Source organism: Pseudophryne corroboree, chromosome 2 (genome assembly GCF_028390025.1).
Source record: "Pseudophryne corroboree isolate aPseCor3 chromosome 2, aPseCor3.hap2, whole genome shotgun sequence".
Taxonomy (NCBI): domain Eukaryota; kingdom Metazoa; phylum Chordata; class Amphibia; order Anura; family Myobatrachidae; genus Pseudophryne; species Pseudophryne corroboree.
Window position 1 is genome coordinate 552,872,918 of NC_086445.1, and position 24,515 is coordinate 552,897,432.

Consider the following 24,515-nt stretch of genomic DNA (forward strand, 5'->3'; position numbering starts at 1 on the left):
AAATTGTTATTAAACATCATTTGACGTGCACTAGTCAGTTCGTGATCTATGTGATCACTTGTCCCTGTTCCCTACAATATGTGGGGAAAACGGAACGACAATTTAAGGAGAGGATGGCCTTGCACCGTTCGGCCATAAAAGCGGCTATTTTAAAAGGATCAAGTGATCAACCTTTGGCTCGTCATTTTGCTACTGCTAGACATAGTCTTACTTCCATCAGATATCGTATTATTGATCACATCCCTATGCCCACCAGAGGGGGTGATAGGAAAAAGATGCTGCTACAGCGTGAGGTCCAATGGATAGATAGGCTGGGTACGTTGTCCCCCAGAGGACTAAATGAAACACTGGGCTTAAGCTGCTATTTATAATTAGTCTTAAATTGTTACCTCTAATCCTGCTGCTTGTTATTTAATGCTATGTCAGTCACAGTGGTTTTTTTCTACTAAGGTTATTTGTTTGACAATGCTTTACTGTGTCCTCTGTGTATTCTGACCGGAGTGTTTCAAAATAATGTTTCTGCTAATAGCCTGCTATTGATTCTAGCAAGATTTTTTAGATTGTGTTTATACGATGTTTGACATGTTTTATGATTGAGCATTATATGTATGATTATATCTTGGATGCATTAAGTGTCATGGGTATGCATTTGTAATTCGCTGTTTATGCTTTAGAAGAGGAACAATGGGATCTATGGGTATTGTTTGTTGGTTACTAGGTAACACGTCGAGTGTGTCTGACGTCATCTTCAAGCGACGCCAAAGATTCGGATGGCGTGGCGGGAAGTGGCGCCAGAGACGTTCACTCACTGGGTCTATTTAGAGGGTAAGTGTTTGTTGTATTATTATTGTGACACATCTTGATAAAAGTGCGTAAGCACTGAAACGTTGATAAGCTACCTTATGCGTCTGTGATTTTATTTGGATATACAGTCCTGAGTGCCGCCGCGAATGACTTTTATATATATATATATATATATATATATTGTCGAAGTCGAAAATATTACACACACACTACAAGTGCAAACACCACACAGAGTGGCCTCTGTGCGTGCGCGTGTTTGCCGTGCATATGCATACCCGCACGCCACGTGCACTGGTTCACGAGCCTTGCGCATTGGCGCGTGGTATGAGTATATACGGTAGCATACGCACAGAAAAGCTACAAAGACATATTTAATATTCAATTCATATAGTGCACAATTTAAACATAGTCTCCACACACATTGCCAGCAAGTTACATTTACTCAGAGGATAGAACAATGGAGATATCCAGCTTTACAGGATGTGAGGGGACAGAACAAGGTTAGGACTTAGTGTTTGGTATCCAGATGTGTAGTATTTTGAGATCTATATTCCGATTGTTATCTGCAGTTAATCGCATGTTTCTGCGCATAGATATGCGCAGAATTGTAATATTAACCAATACTGTAGATACTGTACTCTTGATATTCGACGGGAACCCGGTGGTGGAGATCAGCCTGCACACCTGGACTAAGCATCGCTCACTTATTCAAACCAACCTATGACGCCTCATGTACTGTAAATGACCTGCCCCTTGACCTATGGAAGAAGAGCTTACATTTTCTTTTGTATTGTATTTTGGACCCATTGTATAAAAGAGAGGCTCCCTGACCAGGCATCAGTCTATTCTCTGGAGGTCATCTTGCTAAGACTGACTGAGGCCTGCATCCGGGAGCACTGGCGAACAAACGTATGTACTACTGGTTGTAGCTCTTCTCTGTAATATTGTTGTATTTTCTACTTCTATCTTTTTGAGTAAATATTGTCGATGTGTTGGACCACAACATAACTTGTAAATACTGGTGTCGCATTCCATTCTTGTTTGGGGAATAAGGTGTATTCAGCCACACGTGTCGCTGCATTGTGCGCACAGCGTGTCAGCGCGTATACGTAACGTGCATACACATCTTAGGGGTTATTGTTTACGTAAGCGGCCGCAGCGGTCCGAACCACAGTGTGATTAGGTATTGCTTTTCCTTGTAAGTGAAATCGAACTTAACAATATATATATACATATATACATAATGTGTGTGTGTGTGTGTGTGTGTGTGTGTGTGTGTGTGTGTGTGTGTGTGTCTGTGTATATATATATAAGCTAAAATATTATAAATTTGAAAACCCACTAGAAAGATAATTGCCAAGCCATTCTATATGATATATATTCTTCAATAGAATTAACCAAATGTCTTACTTCATTTCTATGGTGCATGAAAACAATCATTGTTTCCATGGAACAAATGATAGATTCAGTTTTTAGACTTCGGTTCCCTGAAACTTTAGTATTCATGAATAATAGTAGCATTTTAGTTAATTGACATGCAGTTATAGTTTTGTTAATGTAGCTTTTGATAGTGAAAACAGTTACTGACTACCAATGTTACAAAAAGATTATATGAAAACACCAAGCTGGTGTTTACATTGTGCTAATTCATTTTGATTGGCTGCTAAAACAACCAATTACAATTGTTATACAGTAAATTATTTAATTTATCTGCCTACATATTTCCCTGTATTTTGCTTAAGGTGTCATATTTCTGGAAATTAGATTTGCTTTAACCAATGTGCAGATTTTACATTAGGGAAGCTGTCTTCTTAAGTAAGGATTAGAGTGTCCTCAGTGACATTACATGTTCCTCTTGTGTATTGGGCATTAGTGTTCCTGGTCTCAGTGTGTTCAGCTGTAAATCTCACCAGCTTAAAAAATATTTTAAGATTTAAAAGTTATGCACGGGAAGAGGAAATGTAACGAGAGATGAAAATAACAATGATGGCACAAGTGAATATCTTCAGGACAGAGCTCCTGCGGACTACAGCAGCGGTGTTGAAGTGCACCTGCCCATCTAGTTTCATGCAGCATCCAGCACTTGTAGCATTACAACATTCCTGGAAACAGTTGGCGTTGGTGAGGACAGCACAGGATTTGCTGCTGGTGGAACAGGTGTTACTGCAGCCACCTTCATAAGAGACGGAATTAGTGCCAATTACCTTTTGTAACTGCATGACAGGAAAAAAAATAAAAGATACCATAGATTATTATGGGGTCTATTTACTAAGCCTTCGAGAGAGAGAGAGAGAGAGAGAGAGAGAGAAAGTAGACAGTGATAAAGTACCAGCCAATCAGCTCCTAAGTGCCATGTTACAGGCTGCGTTTGAAAAATTTATTTTCTCTGTTTCATATTTACGAGTTGGATTTCATACACTTGGAAAGCTGGACAGAGACATCTGAGTCCGCACATCCAATCAGGAACGTAATTTCTCCTTTTCTTGTTGCTTGCGCTGTGTGTACTAGGAAGGTTTACTTTTGTTGTATTTATTCTTGCGTTTGAAAAATGACAGTTAGGAGCTGGTTGGTTGGTACTTTATCTCTGTCTACTTTATCAGTCTCCAAGGCTTTGTAATCCAGCAAGACATTTACAAAATCATAGCATAACTGTTTCCAAGAAGAGTCCCATATTTTACAGTGTATCCATCATCCAAATATGAAACCATAACTCTGACCTAAAAATATCAGTGCATTCTTAAAAGCTACAGTGATATAACAAGGGGATACGTTCAATTTTCCGGATGTCGTGATCCCGGCATTCAGAATACCGATGTCGGAATCCCGACAACCGACAAAACAGGACTATTCCCACTTGTGGGTGCCTGCGACACCTATAGAGTGGGAATAGATCCTGTGGCAAGCACAGCGAGCCACCAACCAAGCAGTGTGGCGAGCGCAGCGAGCCCGCAAGGGGACTCTTTGCGCTCGCCCCGCTGCAGGCATTCTGGCGGGCGGGATGGCGCTGTCGGCCTATAACAAGTTCCCAGCTTAAAGAGTAGGAAAGGGTACAAGTAGAGTAGTTACCCACACCATCCAATCAGCTTCTAGTTAGCATTTATAAAGTACATCCTATAACTTGGCATCTTACCTGAAGGCACTCGAGTTGCACAAGGGGTACAGAAATTGTTGAGAGCTATATCAGCTGTAGCTAAAAAGTGTATCCTGCAACTCTGGATACAACCTGCGCTACCTCCAGTTTCTCTCTTTTTAGAAAAGCTCTTTCATATTTTTAGAATTGAATGGTTTGAGGCTTCTCTACAAAAGAAGGCATTTACTGATAATTTTATTTTGAAACATGGGAAAGTTAAATAGAGGCCCTGATCCCCCAATTTCTTTTGATGAGGATTTGAAAATTCTGCCAATAATTTTTTTTCTTTTGTCAGACTCCTTTTTCTGTTGCAGTGTATTGGTAGGAAAGCACTTGCTTGTGTTTATTCCCGACACCAAAAGTGCCAGTCAGCCCCAGGATGGGAGTATGTATTTTATATTGGTCAGACAGCGCTGCCTAACATTGAATTGTAACTCTCTATATTCATTTAGCATTAGGGTATATGTATTATCAGTAGAAAAGTGTCACATATGCTAGATCCAGAGCAGTTTATCCTAGCTGGTTTCATCCTACCTGCCTACTCCCACTTGATGCTCCAGTCACTCCACTTCCATCATTTATACTAGGAAAGGGTCTACCCTCATATTCTTTATAACAACCTATTGCCACTTAAGTCCTCTCTTACTACTGCAACAGCTATCTTTTCCACGATGATGGCTGACTAGAGTACCAGCCTCTATTCCCATGTGGTTTGCACCATGGCGAGGCTGCATTTCTTTCCCAATCTACTGTGCACTGGCAGGTAAACTACTATGTCCACTGATGCTTGCTCTAAGTGTTCTTCAACTATTGGCAAGGACCTGGGGTAATATGAGCACTCAAGCATTCAAGCCACAAACACACATCACAGGACTTGCAGTAGGTCTGGACATCATCAACATTACATTCCAGGTAAGGACATTCTGTGTCATACACTTCAGTGTACAGTCTATCCCTGGGTGACTGACAAACGGGTTTCATAGGCAACCAACACCATTTGGGCATGGAAACTCCATGGTAACACACGTTGAACACATTCCCTGTATGTTCTTTCTCTTTCTACCTCTCTGGCTACCCTATACAATAACCCTTACCACTAAGCCACTCTGCTTGTCCCCATCTCAGAAAGGGCGCTTACAGCTTGGTGCCTAATGCATCCATGTTAGAATCTGTTGGCAGGGCCACATTATTCAAGTCACCATGGCCCAGTGAACATCTGGATTCTTCATGCTGTGCAGCTCCTATGTGCAGTGTATCCCTATACCATGGTTACCAGGCATTTTTGTTAGGGGCATTGTGGTGACTGGGTGATCAACTGAGTATGTGAATCATGGGAGTGAGCCCAGGTAAGCAATTAAGGGGTCTATTTACTAAGCCTTGGATGGAGATAAAGTCGCTGGAGATAAAGTACCAGCCAATCGGCTCCTAACTGCCATGACACAGGCTGTGTTTGAAAAATGACAGTTAGGAGCTGATTGGCTGAGACTTTATCTCCAGCGACTTTATCTCCATCCAAGGCTTAGTAAATAGACCCCGAAGCCCTTTAAAGCCTGGCTTCACTCACTGCTCTTGCCTGGTGATATTCTGAGGACATTCCTGAGGAATTCTTAATTTCTGACGTTGTCTGATGAACTCATGTCTGGAAGCTTTACCAAGACAATCCTGCTCAGTCTTGTGTGATTTGACCTTTTCACAGCCACAGACTCCTGTCTTGTTCACAATATCCTGCTTCAAGTCATGTCTCAAAATGTCTTGCCTTCATTCACAGCCTGTTCACAGCCCTGGGCTCTTGTCTGAATTATGGACATTAATCAGGATTTAATGTCTGCTAAAATTCATTCCTGCAAACATAAACTGCATTGCTTTGGATTGCACAGCTCATTGTGACAGATCTTGCAAATGACTACAGACCAGTGAGTTATTGTTTCATTGCATTATTTGATGCTGGTTGTGTCCTGTCCATAAAGTAAAACTAGAACCTTTTAAACACTATTGCAGCTCTGATATGTTTATGAAAATTCTGGTATATGGTTTCATGTGTACTGCAAATTGGGTTTGATCTGGTTCCTAACAATCCCAATATGGATCCTTAAACTCCTGCCTGTGGGTAACCCTCACTTTCTCCAAAGTTTGCACGCTCTATAGGGAGGTCTATTTTGGGAATACTAGGAATAATCAGGATGTTGTCAATCATAGGTAGGTAGGTCAGTGTGGTCACTCATATTCACTGTTGGAGCTGACAAACCACTAGGGACTGGAAAATCACTGGGCACCCCCACAGGATCCAACAAGATAAAACAAACATCCTCTGCTTTTCTACAGGATGCAGGCAAACCAGAGGCAAAAACATGCTTGGTAGGTGAAATTATCTAAGCTCTATGGACTTTTCATCTGGGCTGGTTGAAGTGGTGGTTGTCTGTGCTGACAGTTTTCTTGCTGCTGTGGTATTTTCCTCTGGGTAGGTCTATGTTGGTGTAGTTGATTTAGACTGCAGTTGGGCATCAGTCTGGTGATGGTGTCAGCAAATGTGGTAATGATTACACGATTAAGATCATACCATATCAGGACCACATCAGTTGGTAGGCCATCTATGGTGGTGACATCTATCAGTTCCGGTCCAGCTCCCCAATCTAGGTAGACCCTTGCCATGGGGAACTCTCCCTCCAGTTCATCAGCCATGACAATTTTTGTAGAGAAATCCTGCAGCAGAAAAGGATACACAAAGTCCTTTCTCCTTACTGGGTTGGTGGATACTCGTTTTGAGGGGCAATGAGCAGAAGAGGGGTATACCCATCTGTCCTTTGTGGTTGGCCGCTCTTGTGGCTGAATTGCCACATACTTGTCCACTAACTGGGCCACTGCCTTCAAGGTGGGTGGCTCCTTTACCTCTTTCCTCTGGGGCGCACCTGAAATAGAACTAGTCTTGGTACATTAGGCCGATCAGTGCCTCCCAGGTTGTGGTAGTAGACCCTTTCACGCACTTCATTACGTACTGCTTCAGCTGAGTGGTGAAGTGCTTATGGATGCTGTGAGGTCTCTTGGGAAAGTCCCAGAAAACTTTTCCTGTAGGACTCAAGAGAAATATTGGTTTTGGAGGGCCTTATAACTAAGTCATAGTTTGTGCAGTGAGTGAGCAATATGTGTCTGACCCACTCTTGCTTGGGCAACTTGGGCAAGCCTCTTCCAATATTTGTAAATGTCCATCAATGTCCCCATCGCTAGCCTCAAACCTGGCAAAGTCATGACCTGTGCAAAGCACCTGGTTCTGTGGGGACCAATGTTTATACACTGGTGGCCATCTTAGTTGTGTGGCTTGAGTCCACAGCCGCATTTGACTAGATATTATATGTGCTTATATTAATATAAATGTTTATAATAGTTTATGTAAGGGATTAGAAGGACACTATTTAGATTAATAACTTAGCTGCTATAATGAATACTCTAGATACACTTAACGTATTTTGTCAAACTGCATCAAGCCATAGGGCCGGTGCACGTTTTGTTGGTGCAACCGATGGTAGCATCTAAGGATGCACCAATTGGTATTACAGCGTGCCTGGATACTAATAGTGGGCATCTAGGTCTTTGTAGATTCGTCCAAACAGATGTACACTACGAAAGGGTTTGTAGCGGCATTAAAAAGTGGACGTATCTTTTTAAGACCAAGTGGGAAATGTAATATCCTGTGAGATGTAGGCATCAGCTCAATTCTGACGAGTCTTTTCAATGTTTTAAAGTGGCAATAAGTAAACCAGGCAAAACTTGTTTGGTTTTGCCTTTTAATTTTTTGCCACATTAAAACATTGAATAGAACAAAAACACAGATGTTCTCGCACAGGTTCAATTTGACAATTGCCTCCCATTCAAAATATTAACCCAAGTAGAAATCTGGGCATACACGGGGTTGTGCTACCTGCTACCTGTTAGACAACTGTTACGAAAAGAGAGAAAAGGGTAGCGTTGTGGTGCAGTAGTCGATATTAGGATGGGAATCACCGTGCAGCTACAGTTTATTTAACTGAACTGTAGCTGCACGGTGATTCCCATCCTAATATTGGTAACTTTGGAGGACTATTGTAGATATCTCCTTAAAGCTAATAGTGTAACAGGGCAAGATCGATATTAAGGACTGAGCTTCTGTGAATATTCACTCTCTAATTTTGAAATACAAGATTCTGAGACTGTAAGAGAAGTGAGTCGTGTGTATTCCAACTAACCACACATCTGAATATCGAGGCTGACAATACAGCCAATAACTAAGACAAGATATATCATTAGTGTGATTTACAGTATAGTCATTGATATCCGAATCAGTAATTCAATATCAGCAAGAGTTCTCATCGGCATCCCGGCGCCATATTTTATTACTTTCTTATCTATTATCTATCTTTTAATATTTTGCCTTTTAATCTTAGTAGGTGGGGAATTATTTTCATTTAGATATACCTAATAAAAGTTACTTTTTAATCTTTATTGTCAAACCACATTAAAACTTTGGACAGACTTGCTGGAATGGCTCCAGTGCCTGCATCCCCCAGGCTATTACATTTCTCCTAAATCTAAAGCGGGCATTCCCAACCTTGGTCCTTAAGGCACATTAACGGTGCAGGTTTTAGTGATATCCAGGCTTTAGTACACATGGGCCCTCATTCCGAGTTGTTCGCTCGCAAGCTGCTTTTAGCAGCTTTGCACACGCTAAGCCGCCGCCTACTGGGAGTGAATCTTAGCTTCTCAAAATTGCGAACGACAGATTCGCAATATTGCGATTAGACCTTTCTTAGCAGTTTCTGAGTAGCTCCAGACTTACTCAGCCATTGTGATCAGTTCAGTCAGTTTCGTTCCTGGTTTGACGTCACAAACACACCCAGCGTTCGCCCAGACACTCCCCCGTTTCTCCAGCCACTCCCGCGTTTTTCCCAGAAACGGTAGCGTTTTTTCGCACACACCCATAAAACGGCCTGTTTCCGCCCAGAAACACCCACTTCCTGTCAATCACATTACGATCACCAGAACGAAGAAAAACCCTCGTAATGCCGTGAGTAAAATACCTAACTGCATAGAAAATTTACTTGGCGCAGTCGCACTGCGGACATCGCGCATGCGCAGTAAGCGGAAAATCGCAATATAGCGAAAATCGGAAACGAGCGATCAACTCGGAATGACCCCCATGGTTAGATCAAAATAACTGAGTTACTAATTTAGGCCCAAATGTATTAAGTGTTAAAAATAAATAAATACATCTGAGACGCATAAGGAGAGATAAATGACCAGCCAATCAGCTCCTAACTGTCATTTTTCATACAGAGCGTGTGACACGGCAGTTAGGAAGCTGATTGGCTGGTACTTTATCTCTCCTAATGCGTCTCAGATTTATCTCTTGTTAACGCTTAATACATTTGGGCCTAAGTAACCTGTGCTCAAGCATGGATATCACTAAACCCTGGACTGTTAGCATGCCTTCAGGATAGAGGATGGGAATGCCTGGTCTAAAGTCTGAATTAGATATACACAGTTTCATCATTACACCACCATTATAAAGTTGTAATGAACTAAGCAACCTATGGGACAGATTTATTTCAATGAAATTTCCATTTGAACATTGTGCTTCACTCTTAGGCCTGTTGCACACTAGAACAATCTCGGTATCAGCACAACATATCGGCCAAATCGTTCATTCAATCATTGTATGCCCAATCTGCACGCTCTCGCAATCGCATGTGATATTATCCGGTCGGCTGTTCTGTGTGGCCAACTGAATGATATTTCCTGCAGCACCATGCAGTATAATGAAGGATGAAATGAGGAATCATTCAATCCTTCATTACATCGTTCTGATGTGTACTGCGGATACAATATGCCGGCCCATCAGATGCCATATCGTCAGGGTACACATTGTTCTACTGTGTACCCGGCCTTAGCAGGAGGAAAACGACTCATAGCTAATCGACCCTTCCCCTATGTATTCAAACCACCAGTTTCAGAAAATACAATTCATTACCTCACAGTGGTTTACTCCAACTTGACAATTTTTCACTGTAGCACCTGTTTGTGTTTTATAGCAGTCTGTTCCTGTGCATATGAATGATCTGCATTTCTTATCCTAATAATACAAAAACAACTGCTGTTAGTTACTTCATTTCATTTAAAGGTAAACAGATATTAGTAAAATAAACCATGGATGAAGGATGAGAAAAATTAATACAGCAACATTTATTTACTCTTTTTTTTTTTTTTTAGTAAGTGAGATACCTTTTAAGCAAAAATCTGATTTCTTAACTGTCCTTCTACAAATCACTCTCTCATTTTCAAAATCTCAGTGGATATTAATTATTTCATGACATGTAATGGCAGAGGGGACAAGGAAAAGGAGGATGTCACACTGCACAGACATATTCCAAAAGTGCTCTGCTCACTATATTGTGCTATATGACTGCGGGTGCCATGTTAGTCACTAATACTGTGGAAACTGCAGAATTATACATTATATAGTAGTGTGAAGAAGCAAACCAAGGTATAATAGTAAATACCAACACTATCTTTATAGCCTTCGACAGTGATTTATATTAAAAGAAAAGGCAAGCTATTTTTTTTATATATGACTGCATATAGCGGGTAACTTTAGTTTAGTTTAATTCTAGGAGCTATTGCCAGTGATAAGGTACCACAAAGATAATAAAAGGGATACTCAAGCCTGTTATATTTAACGCCATACAATGCATATATAAACAAATTTATTTGGTGCATTTAAAAAAAAAAATTAAACTCCTTTTGTAATAATGTAGAGTCTGTTATTAGTGTGCTAGTATAACTAAGGTATTACACTATATACACATTTATATCTTTTTTAAACTTAGTCATAATTGCGTTGTTGAAAGTTCCAGAACACACGTCATGCTTGCCTACCCGCCCGAAATAGCTTGGAGGTTCCCGAAAATCACGTGCCACTCCGGGGTCCCTGGAAAGGTGGACAAATCCTCCCAACAGCGCAGCCCCCTGCAATCCCCCCTCGGCCACCCACTTACAGAGCACAAGTGGGCGGTCCAAGGGTACCTGATGAATCACATCATTGTAGCCCTGTTCCCAGCTGTATAAAGCCTATAACAGCGCTTTTGTATATTGGGGGCATGGACATGATGATGTGACCACGGACACCATGCCCCCTGTACTGCATCTTTCACTGTGTCATGCCTCCACCATGAACCTATGCCGCAACATGCACGCCCGCACCGCTAACCTGCAGTGCCGAGCTGGCTGCCCTCTCCCGGAGGGGGCAGCCAGAATGTCGGCAACCCTGACACACATATATGTATTTGCCATTAGCCTAAATCTCAGAATTGAAATCAAATTTATTTGTTCATAAACTGTGTTATTTTATAAGGAAAGTTTCGGCAAAAATGATAAAGCATTCCGTTGCACTTAAAACCAAGACAATTTTGGAGTCAAACTATTACTTGCGTTCACTGGAGTCACTACAAGGTAAACAAACACTCATTTTTAATAAAAAAAATATTTATTCAATTGTGAGCAGACTTTTGAAAAACTTTAATGGGTAAGGGGTACATTTACTAAGCAGTGATAAGAGCGGAGAAGTGAGCCAGTGTAGAAGTCGCCCATGGCAACCAATCAGCACTGAAGTAACATTTATAATTTGCATACTATAAAATGATACAGAGCTGCTGATTGGTTGATGGGGAAATATCTCCACTGGCTCACTTCTCTGCTCTTATCACTGCTTAGTAAATGTACCCCTAAATTTACTAAAGCTGCTAAAACAGATAATTGGTGATGTGGCCCATAGCAACCAATCAGATGCTGCATATTATTTTTAAAAAGGCAATAAAGAAATGATAGACAGCATCTGATTGGTTGCTATTGGCAACATCACCAATTTTCTGTTTTAGAAGCTTTAATAAATTTACCCCTCAATGTCTGTGAATGATGATAATTTGCACCCAAAATCTAAAACACTATAATTTTTTTGTATAGGTTTCATTCAGATTTCACTAATAAGTACCCTGGTGCAATCATATGAAGGAGATGACACAAGTTATACTCTTTGCGTAATACTTACGCTATATGCAATTGTTGTCGTAGATGTAGTAGTAGCAGTGGTCATAGGCGCAGCAGTAGCAGCTGTACTCATTGCTGTTGTATTATCTATAATGATTAAACAACACATATGTAAGATGAAACTATGATGGACACAAAGAGGGGAATGTAATGGTACAAGTTTAAAAATATTGCTGCTTTAAATCAAGAGTCAAAATCAAAGAAAATCATACTTTCACATACCCTATTCCATTGCCACCGACAGTAAATCTTGTAAGCACATTAGTCTTATATACCGTATGTATTTAAGATAGTAAACTGTCTTACAAGCAAAAACTTTGTTTTATGTGGGAAATTCAGAAGATCATTTATGATGACCAAAAACTGTGAATACGAACAGTTTATGTATGCCAACAGCATGCAGGGCTGGTTTTAAAGACAGGCTGAGTAGGCTTCAGTCTAGGGGCCCCTATCACCAGGGAGCCTCTACCACTATTAAGCAGGATAACAATAGTAGTAGGAGCGTACTCCCCCCACATACACACCTACTCCTCCAGGGGCAGGCCAACACTTTCCATTGGGACACAGTTTCCCACAGGATGAGTTCCAGCCATGCATAATGTGCTGCCTCTTCAGAGCAGCCAATTAAATTGCTCCGTCCTAACACAAGTCTATCAACCCTCCTCCTAAAGAGGGGGGGAATTCAATTAGCTACAGTAATTTACGGTAATCAAAAATCCTCGATAATCAGCCCGTTTTAGTGATCATGGCAATACATAGGTCCGTGAATTTATCACAGATTCTATGTGTCTTAGCCTGAAAAAAAGATCATTTTTAAGGGCCAAAAATGGAGGATAATTGAATTCAGGAAGAATAAAAATCACGAAAAAGTGCTATTTTTCGCGCCCAAAAAATTGTGCAGGCTAATTTAATTCCCCTATAAATCTTTTCTCATCTTCTCCCTTGTCCTTCAGTTATCTCCCAGATCACCCTCCATCCTCATATTTAACCCCAGTACTATCCTTGCATCCTGTGCTCCTATCCATTAATGCCTAGTCCCGTTCATATAGTCTGACTCTTTGGGGTCTATTTACTAAGCCTCAGGTGGAGATAATGTAGACGAAGAAAAAGTACCAGCCAATCACAGCCTGTCATTTTTCGAACCCAGTCTGTGACATGGCAGTTACGAGCTGATTGGCTGGTACTTTGTCTCCGGCCACTTTATCGCCACCAGAGGCTTAATAAATATAGACCTGTTCTCATACTTTGTTGGGTACAGTGTCATTGAGTGCTGTAGAGACTTTTTCTCATTTTGACTCACCTCCACTTAACTGATAAGAAACAGTGAATCTCCATCCCATGTCTCTAGTCCACATTGTACCTAGTTTGTGAGTTTACTGCCTGGTATTATTGTCCAATGCTAAATCATTTTACATTTACTGTACATTTACTGTACCACTGATGTGTTGCATCAATGCTGCAGTGTGAAACATTAGTTTATATAGTGCAAATGATTCTATTTTGTGCAGTGTTTTTAGGGCTCATATCATTTTAGGAACCTTCCCAGATTAGGGGTTGGTTCAATCAGCAGCAAGTCATCTCGCAGCCATATATTGCAATTATGGTGGCCTCTGACTCGCAGATTGTTGATTGCAGTCCCATAGTGCTGCATACAATAAGCCGCAAGTTTTGGGTGGGATGGGGCTACAAGGAGCAAGATGAGATGAGGTTCTGTTGACGGCATTTCCACGTTATTGCAACAGCACTTTGTCCCGCTCACCCTGTACTGAACTGACCCCTTAGTGTTGACTATTATATTGTGGTGAAATACTGACTGGATGTGGGGAGAAAGGCTATATGTACTATTTAGAGACGTGCTCTGATCCCCGTGTTTTGGTTTTGGTGTTGTATTTGGTTTTACCAAAACTGCCCTTGTGTGTTTTGGTTTTGGATCTGCATTTTTGTCATAAAATCATAAAAACAGCTATAATCACAGAATTTAGACCTGTTTTTGTTCCTACAGTATTATTAACCTCAACAGCATTCATTTACAGTTAATTTTGACCACCCCACAGCTCACAATATTGTTGTCATCCATTTTAGGCCAAACGCTGCAGCGACCTGGCTAGTTACTAACCGTCACAGCATCGGCACAAACACGCAGCAGTTTATAGCACAAATTAAAAGTGGTGCAAGATGGAATTATCCTTGGGCCCTCCCTTCCACCCTTATGTTGGATATTAAAAAGGACATGCACAGTTTAACAAACCAAGCACATCAGTGACAGGGACTGACACTTTTGTGGCTGAAGTGCTTGCTTTGTTTGCCCCCCACAAGACAATGTTTTTGAAGGATTATCTCTGATCACTAATGAGGAGGTTGATGATGAGGGTGTTATTTACATTATAATCTTGTAAAATAAATTTAATGAACTCGCCGAAAATGATGTAACATGGAGGAGGTGCCTAGATGGCTTAACATCCCTACCACTACTAACTTTGGCCTCACAAATGGAGCAGATGCTTTCACAAACATTGTCAGGATTTGGGTAAAAGTAATTCCACACCAAAAAGCTGGATTTTTTGTCTTATGCCCACACATCACAATGATTTTCTTTTTATCACTGGCAAGAACTGCTGCCACTGACTTACAGAAATAACGTCATCATCAACATCCTCGGTGTCAGATAGTAGTGCACACATATCCCCCTCATCCTGTCCCACTTCCACACACGAATCCTCAATTTCTATTATGCTCTCATCATCACCATCTTTACTTGTACTGCTCCACACATGTGCAGTTGGTGCAGAAATGTGAAAGAGGCTTCTCTATGAGGACATTGTGAGAAATGTCAGACTCACACAAGCTGACGTGGACACCCCTAAACGCTCCTCAGCAATGTGTGGTGGTTCTGAATGCACAGTTTGTTCCACTTCCTTTAGTGCTTTTTTTTTATGCCTCTTCTAGACTCTGGATGAAAAGTTCTTGCATCGGCATGAGATGCAGAAGATGGCTCACTGACAGTTGCAGAACCACCACTTAAAGGCCAAGACCTGAGTCTTTCCTTCCCACTTTCATGTTTCTCTGCAGCTAACTTTCCTTTTGATGTTTTTTTTTCTTTACAACTGTAAAATTAAATTGCTTTTGATTTTACATGCCCTGACTTAAGCCCTCCATGCCCTTGGGCATCGGCCTTAGTAGATGACGTTGATGGACTTGTATTGTCATGACTGGTGGCAGCACTTGCAGCACTAATATGTGCTTCCTGCTTTTCTCTCAATTGGTAGTCCTCCATTTCTATCTACAAACACAAAGTGGGGTACAGCACACACACACACACACCACAATTTGTACAAAAAATGTACCACCTACAGTGTTACAATATGTGTATGAGTCAGAAAAAGTAATCTAACACTGCAGTTTAATTTCACACAATACAGTGTCACACAATACATGTTGCATAATATGTGTATGAGTACGAAATTAAATATATTACTGTGGTACCACCTTCACCCACAGTGTCGCACAATACGTGTATGAAATTATAGTCTGTGGTCTGACCAGCAGTGTCACAGAAAAATAATAGTATAGTACACTGGGGTTTAGCACCAAAAAAAAGAATTATATATTATATGTCTTAGCTGTACTATGTCTTGAGAATGTGTGGTGCTCTGTTACCTGTACTCTATTTCTGTTATTTATTTACTGTAATGCAATGTTTTGTCCCCTGTACTGTCCTTTGTACGGCGCTGCGAAACACATGTGGCGCCTTATAAATAAAATGTAATAATAATAATTATATATATATATATATATATAAAGAACAATTATCTCTGAGGAGCGCTCTTATTGCATGGACATTCCAATATATATGTTTGTGAACTGAGGATGCTCTATTAGTACCCTATCAATGCATAGACCGGAATGTTAAGAACATTTTTTAATTAAAATGCAAAGCAACACATTCAGAAATAAATTTTCATAATAATTTCTGACAAATAAAAAACTTGTATGTTTGTTCAGTTTTTATAAATATTATAATGTTAAAACAAAATAAAATTAAATATTTTGTTTCAACCAACGCATTTGATCTATGGCGACTTTTTCAGGGGTGTTAATTTTTAGACAATAGAATTTTCATACTGTGATGACGAGAATAATTGAAAGAGTTCTCTTTCTTAAGATTATTTTACTAAAAATGAATTGATTCAGAACGATCTTAATTGAATTCCACAGTCTAATGACCTTTAGCTGGATTTAATGTTTGTAGAGGTTCCTATGACCCAAATTGACTAGTTTTTTGTGGGGTATTTTGGATTCCAGAACACACAGACATGTAGAACTGTTGCTGGTAATAATCTGAACATTGACAGCAGCTGAGGAAAGAAAAAAACTTTTTTATTCATTAAGGATTCTTGGTTCTGATTTAAACCTATAGAACTTATTGCAAATAACCACAAAAAACTAGCCAATTTGGGTTATAGGAACCTCTACAAACATTAAATCCAGCTAAAGGCCATTAGACTGTGGAATCCAATTAAGATTGTTCTGAATAAATTCATTTTTTATGAAAAGCTGTTCTGTACTTCATTATTTTCTGTACTATATTATGCTATGTATCTGCTAAGTGCCTTGAGTCCTATTGGAGAAAGAACGCTATATAACTAAAATTATTATTATTATTATTATTATTATTATTATTTTTTTTTAGTAAAATAATCTGCCTTTGCTTAAGAAAGAACTCTTTCAATTATTCTCGTCATCACAGTATGAAAATTCTATTGTCTAAAAATTAACAACCCTAAAGTAGTTGCCATAGACGAAATGCGTTGGTGAAACAAAATATTTAATTTTATTTTGTTTTAACATTATAATATTTACAAAAACTGAACAAACATACAAGTTTTTTATTTTTGTCAGAAATGATTATGAAAATGTATTTCTGAATGTGTTATTTTGCATTTTAATAAAAAACATTTTTTTAACATTTGGGTGTATGCATTTATAGGGTACTAATAGAGCATCCTCAGTTCACAAACATATATATTGGAATGTCCATTCAATAAGAGCGCACCTCAGAGATAATTTTTCTTTATATTTACTTTTGTGGGCCCTTATCGGCAAAGCGCCTTTTCTCTTGGGGTAGTTGCCTAAAATAGGTGTATTTAACAGGGAATTAATTCTAAGGTAATTATAATTAGACCTTATTATATTGATTAACAATAGCGCATTAAGGAACTTCCAGCAAAAAAAAATAATAATTATATATATATATATATATAGCAAAAGGTATGACAGGCGGAACTCAAGCAGACTCCTCAATGATGATGAAATAAAGGTAGGTTTATTGTGCCAATAAACCTACCTTTATGTTATCATCATTAAGGAGTCTGCTTGAGTGCCGCCTGCCATACCTTTTGCTACATTGGGGAATCAAGCTCTTCTCCTGGAGGGCACCGCAGCACTTGATTTTTGTTGCATTGGGAGTGCCGGGCCCACAACGGTTGGTTATATATATATATATATATATATATATATATATATACATACATACATACATACATACATACATACATACAGTAGGGATGCAAAACAAGCGCTTAACAGCTTACACGTTTACAATAATAAATAAATATATAATACATAAACATTTATGTTAGTGCCAATCAGCATTCCCAAGTATAGGGGCTGCAGCTGAGACTTTCTTATTGACTCATATTTCGGTGAATCACAGATAAAATGTTATAAAAAATTATAACAAGCTTATCTGTTACAGATGCCGTTGGAGAGGTAGTGGAAGCTGTCCCAACGCGTTTCGTCCCTTTATTTAGCCTTTATGGGTCTTCCTCAGGGGCCAGCTTCCATTTTTTAAATTGTACGATTCCACCTATATGTATGTTTGTGTGATTAAAATTGTGAAAAACTATATCACACTATTAGCTCCCCTTTTTTTCTGTTTTTTTTCCTTCAATGGGAAAAAAACCTTTGTTCCAAGGTACTGCATACTGCTAAGAATTCCGTCATAGGAGCAGCATTCCTAAAAAGGAGTGAGTTATTACCTTCCTTTTTTTAATTTTACCACAAGGGTGATTTTGATTATCTACATTAGAAATCACAATTAACGTAGTGGTTTCTGAAACACTATCTGCACACAGCACTTTTTTATCGCACTTTTTTGCAAATTTGCACAAATAAGTCACTGGTCACTTTATGATAAAAACAGCATTATTGTTGACACAAATCTTCCTTCTCTGCCAACGTGATTGTACCAATCCTTTGATGAGGGCTTCCGTATAAGGAGTAAAAGGACAAGGCAAGGTGACCATATAAAGATACCACTTGCACATCTCTTTCATATTTCCGGTACGCATATAAATTATTAAGTTTTACACTGAGAGAATACTTCACACCACAGCACTGAAGGCGCAGAGACTTTATCCCTATCGAATAAATATATATATATATATATATATATATTTGTAAATGATAAATAGTTTAGCTCTAACTGGTGCTGAGCAGCCCTAGATTGGCAGAGGACCCCTCTATGTACATCAAAGCACGGACCACCTACAGAGTCACAATACATGTACGACTATACTGCGGTCTAACCGGCAGTGTCACATTAAGTATTAAAACAATAGTATAGTACACTGACCAAAAAAAAATAATACTATATATATATATATATATATATATATAAAATGTTATATTATTTAACTGGTGCAGAGCAACCCTTCATTGTTAGAGGAACCCTTTATGCAGCAGGGACGGCTTGCTATGTCATTCACTATACGGGTATGATATATGATTATAGTACGCTGTATTAGTACACTGATTATACAGAAGCCTCTTTATGGATGGAGAGAGTGCCCATGAACACAGCAGCCCAGGCCCCTTGAGGTGCAAAAACAGAGCACCCCGGTACAGACACCGCAGTGTCACGTCCTTTCAATAAAACCTTCATAGCCAGAGTAAAATGGGATCAGAGTAAGACGGGAAAACCTGAGCCACACTCAGATCTCGCCTCACATCATAATGTTCGGTTGGGTCTGGTTCTCAGAGAACCGGATCCGCTCATCTCTACTATTTATGTGTTTATTCTTTCAGTTAGAGGAATTACAGTGCAAATCTGTATTTCAACTTTCAAGTGGTTTCATAAGCAAGCTCTGCATGCATGCCTACCATTTACCACCATGGGCATAAGGCACCACCACAGAGAAGAGGTGCTATACAAAGTCATGAAGAGTGTAATGCTGGGGCAGCATGGTGAAAGACAACAACTTTTTTTTTTGTTAATTATTTTATTTCATACAATATTTATATAGCTCGATAGCTAGATAGATATAGATATATAGATATTTTCTACATATGTTTTTGTTTAGTGCATAGGACATACATTTCCTGCAACAGAATTCTTGCTTTTCTTTATGTATGCACTTCCTATTGTGTTTGGTAGCCTCCAGTGTGCTCTTGGTATTGAGGTTACATTAGATATCATTGTTTCAATGCTAGCGGCAAGTGCAATCACTTATTACCGTACCCAAACACTGCAGATTTTCCAGAGTATGCTGTCCGAGGAAAACTCTGCAATGTTGGTGTTCACAAGGTGCCGCTAATTGGATTGCCTCCATAGATCTAAGCTATAGAGAACTCATAGTATACTGGGAAAATGTATTAAAACCTTGGTTGAATCTAGGAACTTAATTTGCTGAATAAAAAGCACAATACACAAAGGACCAGATTTACTAAGTGGCAGCCTTTGGCAGCCACCAATTCTCTGCAGTTTTGACCACAAAATTTCAGATAGCAATAATATTTAATGCAAATTACAAAATTAAGGGTCAAAAACTGCTTGCAAAAGCAGCCATTTAGTAAATCTAGACCAAAGTGTTGCTCTCAGAATAATACATTCTTAAAATACTGTCCTTTAAAAATGAAACCTATAAAAAATGTTAAGTATTACACACTTCATATGAGGGGCATTTAGTGTTTTTTTTGTTTATTTTTTAAATAAATGCTAAACATACAGTTGTAGCCACGCTCATCACCCGCGCCTAGGCATGATGAGCTGCAGCAATTGCTGCTCCCATTTCTGCGAATGGGGCATGTGCGCCTCTAAGATGGCATGGCATGGCGTGACTAGAAGGGCTGTTTAACATGACTGCAGCAAGGATGTAAGACACATCTCTATATCTAGCAGAGCATATAAAGTAGGGGTTACGTTTATGTGTAATAGAAAGTTTTCAGTATGATTAGTGTAAGTGGTAACTTTAGTGCCATCTACACTTACTGGCTGTACTACACAAACGGAGCTTGAGCTGCTCTCTTACCACTATTGATGTTTAGATTCATGCATTCCGATGTGTTGCAGCAGTGCAGGGTACATTCATCTTGCATTGTATCGTTGCACAAGTGATGCATGCAGTGTTCATCACACTTAATTTCAAAAAAGGAATTGTTATGACGATACATCTGGAATGACATGAAAAACAATATTTTAGCACTGATTCTAAATGCTTGTGTGAAAGAATAAAGCCTGGCATACACTGTGCAGATCTCTGTGTGTAATATCAGACCCTGTGTTGGTGTAGTGCAGTACCTGTATCTTCCAGATGATGAGTAGATTCAACAGCTCTAAAGCCTTCCCCCGATATGGAAGCCTGTGGCAGAAGGATGAACACCCCAAGAGAGCCCCAAAGCAGATAGCAGAAAAAAGCACGGTGACAACTATTTATTGTTGCAGGTTTTCGCGGGTCACCACTATTAATGAGATTGAGTTATTACGAACCAAATATAATGTGTAACAACACTATCTGTAAATTAAATTAACTTGTAACCGCAAGCATAAATCTGTAATGTTTCAATTAAGACACATGAATAACTTTGGTAATCAACTACATTAGCCACATATAATGCTGTAGTACCACTTAGTATTTACTCAAACCAAGGTGCAGTATCCGAATGAGCTTGCCTAAACCATGTAATCACTAGCGTGTCCACAAGATGTCGCTAGATTTGATATGTTCAGTTTATGCTGATGACAAAATGTTCCAGCTATATCAATGTCCTACAGGGGATGCTTTAGAGTGAGTTTGCACTGTGCACAGTATTTGTAATCCAATAGGTGATGCTGTGGAGCAGCTACTTGTAAGGTATAGCACAAGTTTCCAATAGAGGGCGCTGTGGGGCAGCTACTTGTATGATCTAGCACAAGTTTCCAATAGAGGGCGCTGTGGAGTAGGTACTTCTAGCACAGTGTATGCTTCCAATAGGGGGTGCTGTGTAACATATGGATGAGTGCACTGTACTGGCGGTAACCTTCCAATAGAGGATGCAGTTAGTTAACCTGATGTCAGCATACAGTGAGACACAGAGCAAATAACACATTCCTGGCACACACATAGTGCTACAGTTCAAGCAGGCAAGGGATAAATGGCTCTGTTGTGGTTTCCTTGCAATTAAAATGGTAAAGGAGAAAAGGGGGTTCACACAACCCTATCCCTTAAGGCTTTCTGGTGAAGTGGCTGGCAGGCCCAAATAAATCACACGTGCCCCTCCTTATAAATAGAGCCCTTCTGTGATCTGTCCCAAGAGGGGCTGTAACTTGGAAAGTTGGCAGGGTGGTCACTGTTGGCCTGGGTGCCCATAAGTGGGGGCTGTCTGGGATGAGGTAGAGTACCTGTAATGTCTGCTGCTGTTGCCGGCTCCTGCTGGTCACTTCTCCTCACTGCTGCTTTGCAGGGTGACAGCCTCCCGATGTGTGGCGTCTCCCCCTCCAGAGGTACACGCTGCTGATCCTGTGCGGCTGTGTCCCATCTGAGGCCAACTCCTGCTGGTTTACTGCATCTTGCCACCATCAGGCTTCTCACTACCAGGGCTCACTCTCCTCTCTCAGCAGCTCTCCTTCCTGCCTCTCCCCACGCTCGACCACAGCCAATCAGAGTGCTCCCAGCTTCCCTCTCTGCCAGGGATCCTGCTGGAAAGCCCAGGGTCCTAGTGCTGTACACATTTTCTCCCGGGTGCCATGGTTGCCATGTAGCTTTTTCTTGAATTCCCTGAAGGAGCTGGTCCCCTGTGAGTGGGTGTCACCTAAGTATATTGGAAGCCATGGGGCCCCGAAGTAATAGGACATGGTGATCGGTGCAGTTGGCATCACTGCTGCTGGGGGTGCTGGAATGGGTGCTTCAGGCAATCTTCTGCGGCTTGGGGTAGAGTCTGAGGACTATGGTTGCCTTTCTGCATCTTGTGGCTGTGACATCTTGCCATTCACAGGGGTATCTGTAATCCTGTTCGTAGACGCTAAGTTGTAATATCAGACCCTGTGTTGGTGTAGTGCAGTACCTGTATCTTCCAGACGACGAGTAGATTCAACAGCTATAAAGCCTTCCCCGATACGGAAGCCTGTGGCAGAAGGGTAAATACCCCAAGAGAGCCCCACAGATAGATAGCAGACAAACACACAGTGACAACTATTTATTGTTGCAGGTTTTCGCGGGTCACCACTATTAATGAGACTGAGTTATTATGAACCAAATATAATGTGTAACAACACTATCTGTAAATTAAATTAACTTGCAACCACGAGCATAAATCTGTAATGTTTCAATTAAGACACATGAATAAATAGGATTTTAATTACCTACCAATAAATCCTTTTCTCGTAGTCCGTAGAGGATGCTGGGGTCCAATTTAGTACCATGGGATATAGATGAGTTTAATAGTGTGGGCTGGCTCCTCCCTCTATGCCACTCCTACCAGACTCAGTCTAGAAACTGTACCCGAGGAGACGGACATACGTCAAGAGAAGGAAATACACAGATGGTAGTGAGATTCACACCAGCTCACACATATCAAAAAGGAAAGCCAAGCTAACCAACTTGGAACAATTCAGCAATGGCTGAACCAACACATTTAGCCAAGTAACAATGCAGGAATACGAAGCACTGGGTGGGCGCCCAGCATCCTCTACGGACTACGAGAAAAGGATTTACTGGTAGGTAATTAAAATCCTATTTTCTCTTACGTCCTAGAGGATGCTGGGGTCCAATTTAGTATCATGGGGATGTACCAAAGATCCCTGTACTGAAGGGAGAGTGCTGCGGTTCCTGCAGAACTGATTGACCAAACTTTAGGTCCTCAGAGGCCAAAGTATCGAACTTGTAGAACTTAGCAAACCTGTACGACCCCGACCAAGTAGCCGCTCGGCAAAGCTGAATAGCCGAGACACCCCGGGCAGCCACTCAGGAAGAACTAACTTTACGGGTAGAGTGGGCCTGAACAGATCTTGGACATGCCAAACCTGCCGTAGAAAAAGCATGCTGGATAGTAAGCCTGATCCAGCGAGAAATTGTCTGCTTAGAAGCAGGACACCCAATCTTGTTGGGATCATAAAGGACAAATAGCGCGTCTGACTTCCTGTGACGAGCAGTCCTCTTCACATACATCTTCAATTTCCACACGACATCCAAGGACTTTGAGGTAATCGAGGTGTCAGTAGCCACCATGACCACAATGGGTTGGATGATATGAAAAGCCGACACAACCTTAGGAAGAAATTGCTGACGCGTTCTGAGTTGAGCACTATCTTCACGGAAAATCAAATAGGGGCTCTTGCGCGACAATGCCCCTAATTCAGACACACGTCTTGCAGATGCCAATGCCAACAGTGTGACTGCCTTCCAAGTAATAAACTTTACGTCCACCACCTGTAAAGGTTTAAACCAATCCGATTGTAGGAACTGCAGCACCACGTTAAGATCCCAATGTGCTGTAGCAGGCACAAAAGGTGGTTGGATGTGCAGAACTCCTTTCAAGAATGTCTGAACCTCACGGAGAGCAGCCAATTGTTTTTGGAAGAAAATATACAAGGCCGAAATCTGGACCTTGATGGAGCCCAAGCGTAGGCCCACATCCACACCAGCTTGCAGAAAAAGGAGAAAACGTCCCAGTTGAAACTCCACCATAGGAAACTTCCTGGATTCACACCAAGACACATACTTTTTCCAAATCCGATTGTAATGCTTAGACATTACCCCCTTCCTAGCTTGGATCAGAATAGGAAAGACCTTGTTTGGAATGCCCTTCCGAGCTCAGATCTGGCGTTCAACCTCCATGCCGTCAAACGTAGCCGCAGTAAGTCTTGATAGGTGAACAGCCCCTGCAGTAGAAGGTCTTTGCGAAGAGAAAGAGGCCTCAGATCCTCCAGCAGTAATGCCAGAAGATCCGCGTACCAAGCCCTTCTTGGCCAGTCTGGAACAATATGGATCGCGGAAACACTTGTTGTTTTTAGTAGATTGAGACTCCTTGGGATAAGTGGAAGTGGAGGGAACACATACACTGACTGGAGCATGCACGGAGTTACGAGGGCGTCCACCGCCACTGCTTCTGGGTCTCGTGACTTGGAACAGTACCTCCGAAGCTTCTTGTTGAGGCGAGAAGCCATCAAGTCTATCTGAGATACACCCTATCGGCTTGTTACCTCTGCGAATACCTCCGGTGGGAGGCCCCATTCTCCTGGATGGAGATCATGTCT

The 24,515-nt window shown here is 40.8% G+C and overlaps 1 protein-coding gene across 2 annotated transcripts in view; it reads right to left on the reverse strand.

Moving 5' to 3' along the window:
• Positions 1 to 941: 941 nt before the first annotated feature.
• LOC135050967 (uncharacterized) overlaps positions 942 to 24,515 on the reverse strand; it is a 182,986-nt gene continuing 159,412 nt past the window's right edge. For both annotated transcript variants that reach the window (XM_063957193.1, XM_063957192.1), the window contains 4 exons: positions 20,314 to 20,455; positions 12,006 to 12,091; positions 9,933 to 10,034; positions 942 to 3,017 (listed from right to left, as the gene is read on the reverse strand). In XM_063957193.1, coding sequence (XP_063813263.1) covers positions 2,745 to 3,017; positions 9,933 to 10,034; positions 12,006 to 12,091; positions 20,314 to 20,455 — 603 coding nt within the window. In that variant the 3' untranslated portion in view covers positions 942 to 2,744. The remainder of the gene's footprint in view (positions 3,018 to 9,932; positions 10,035 to 12,005; positions 12,092 to 20,313; positions 20,456 to 24,515) is intronic.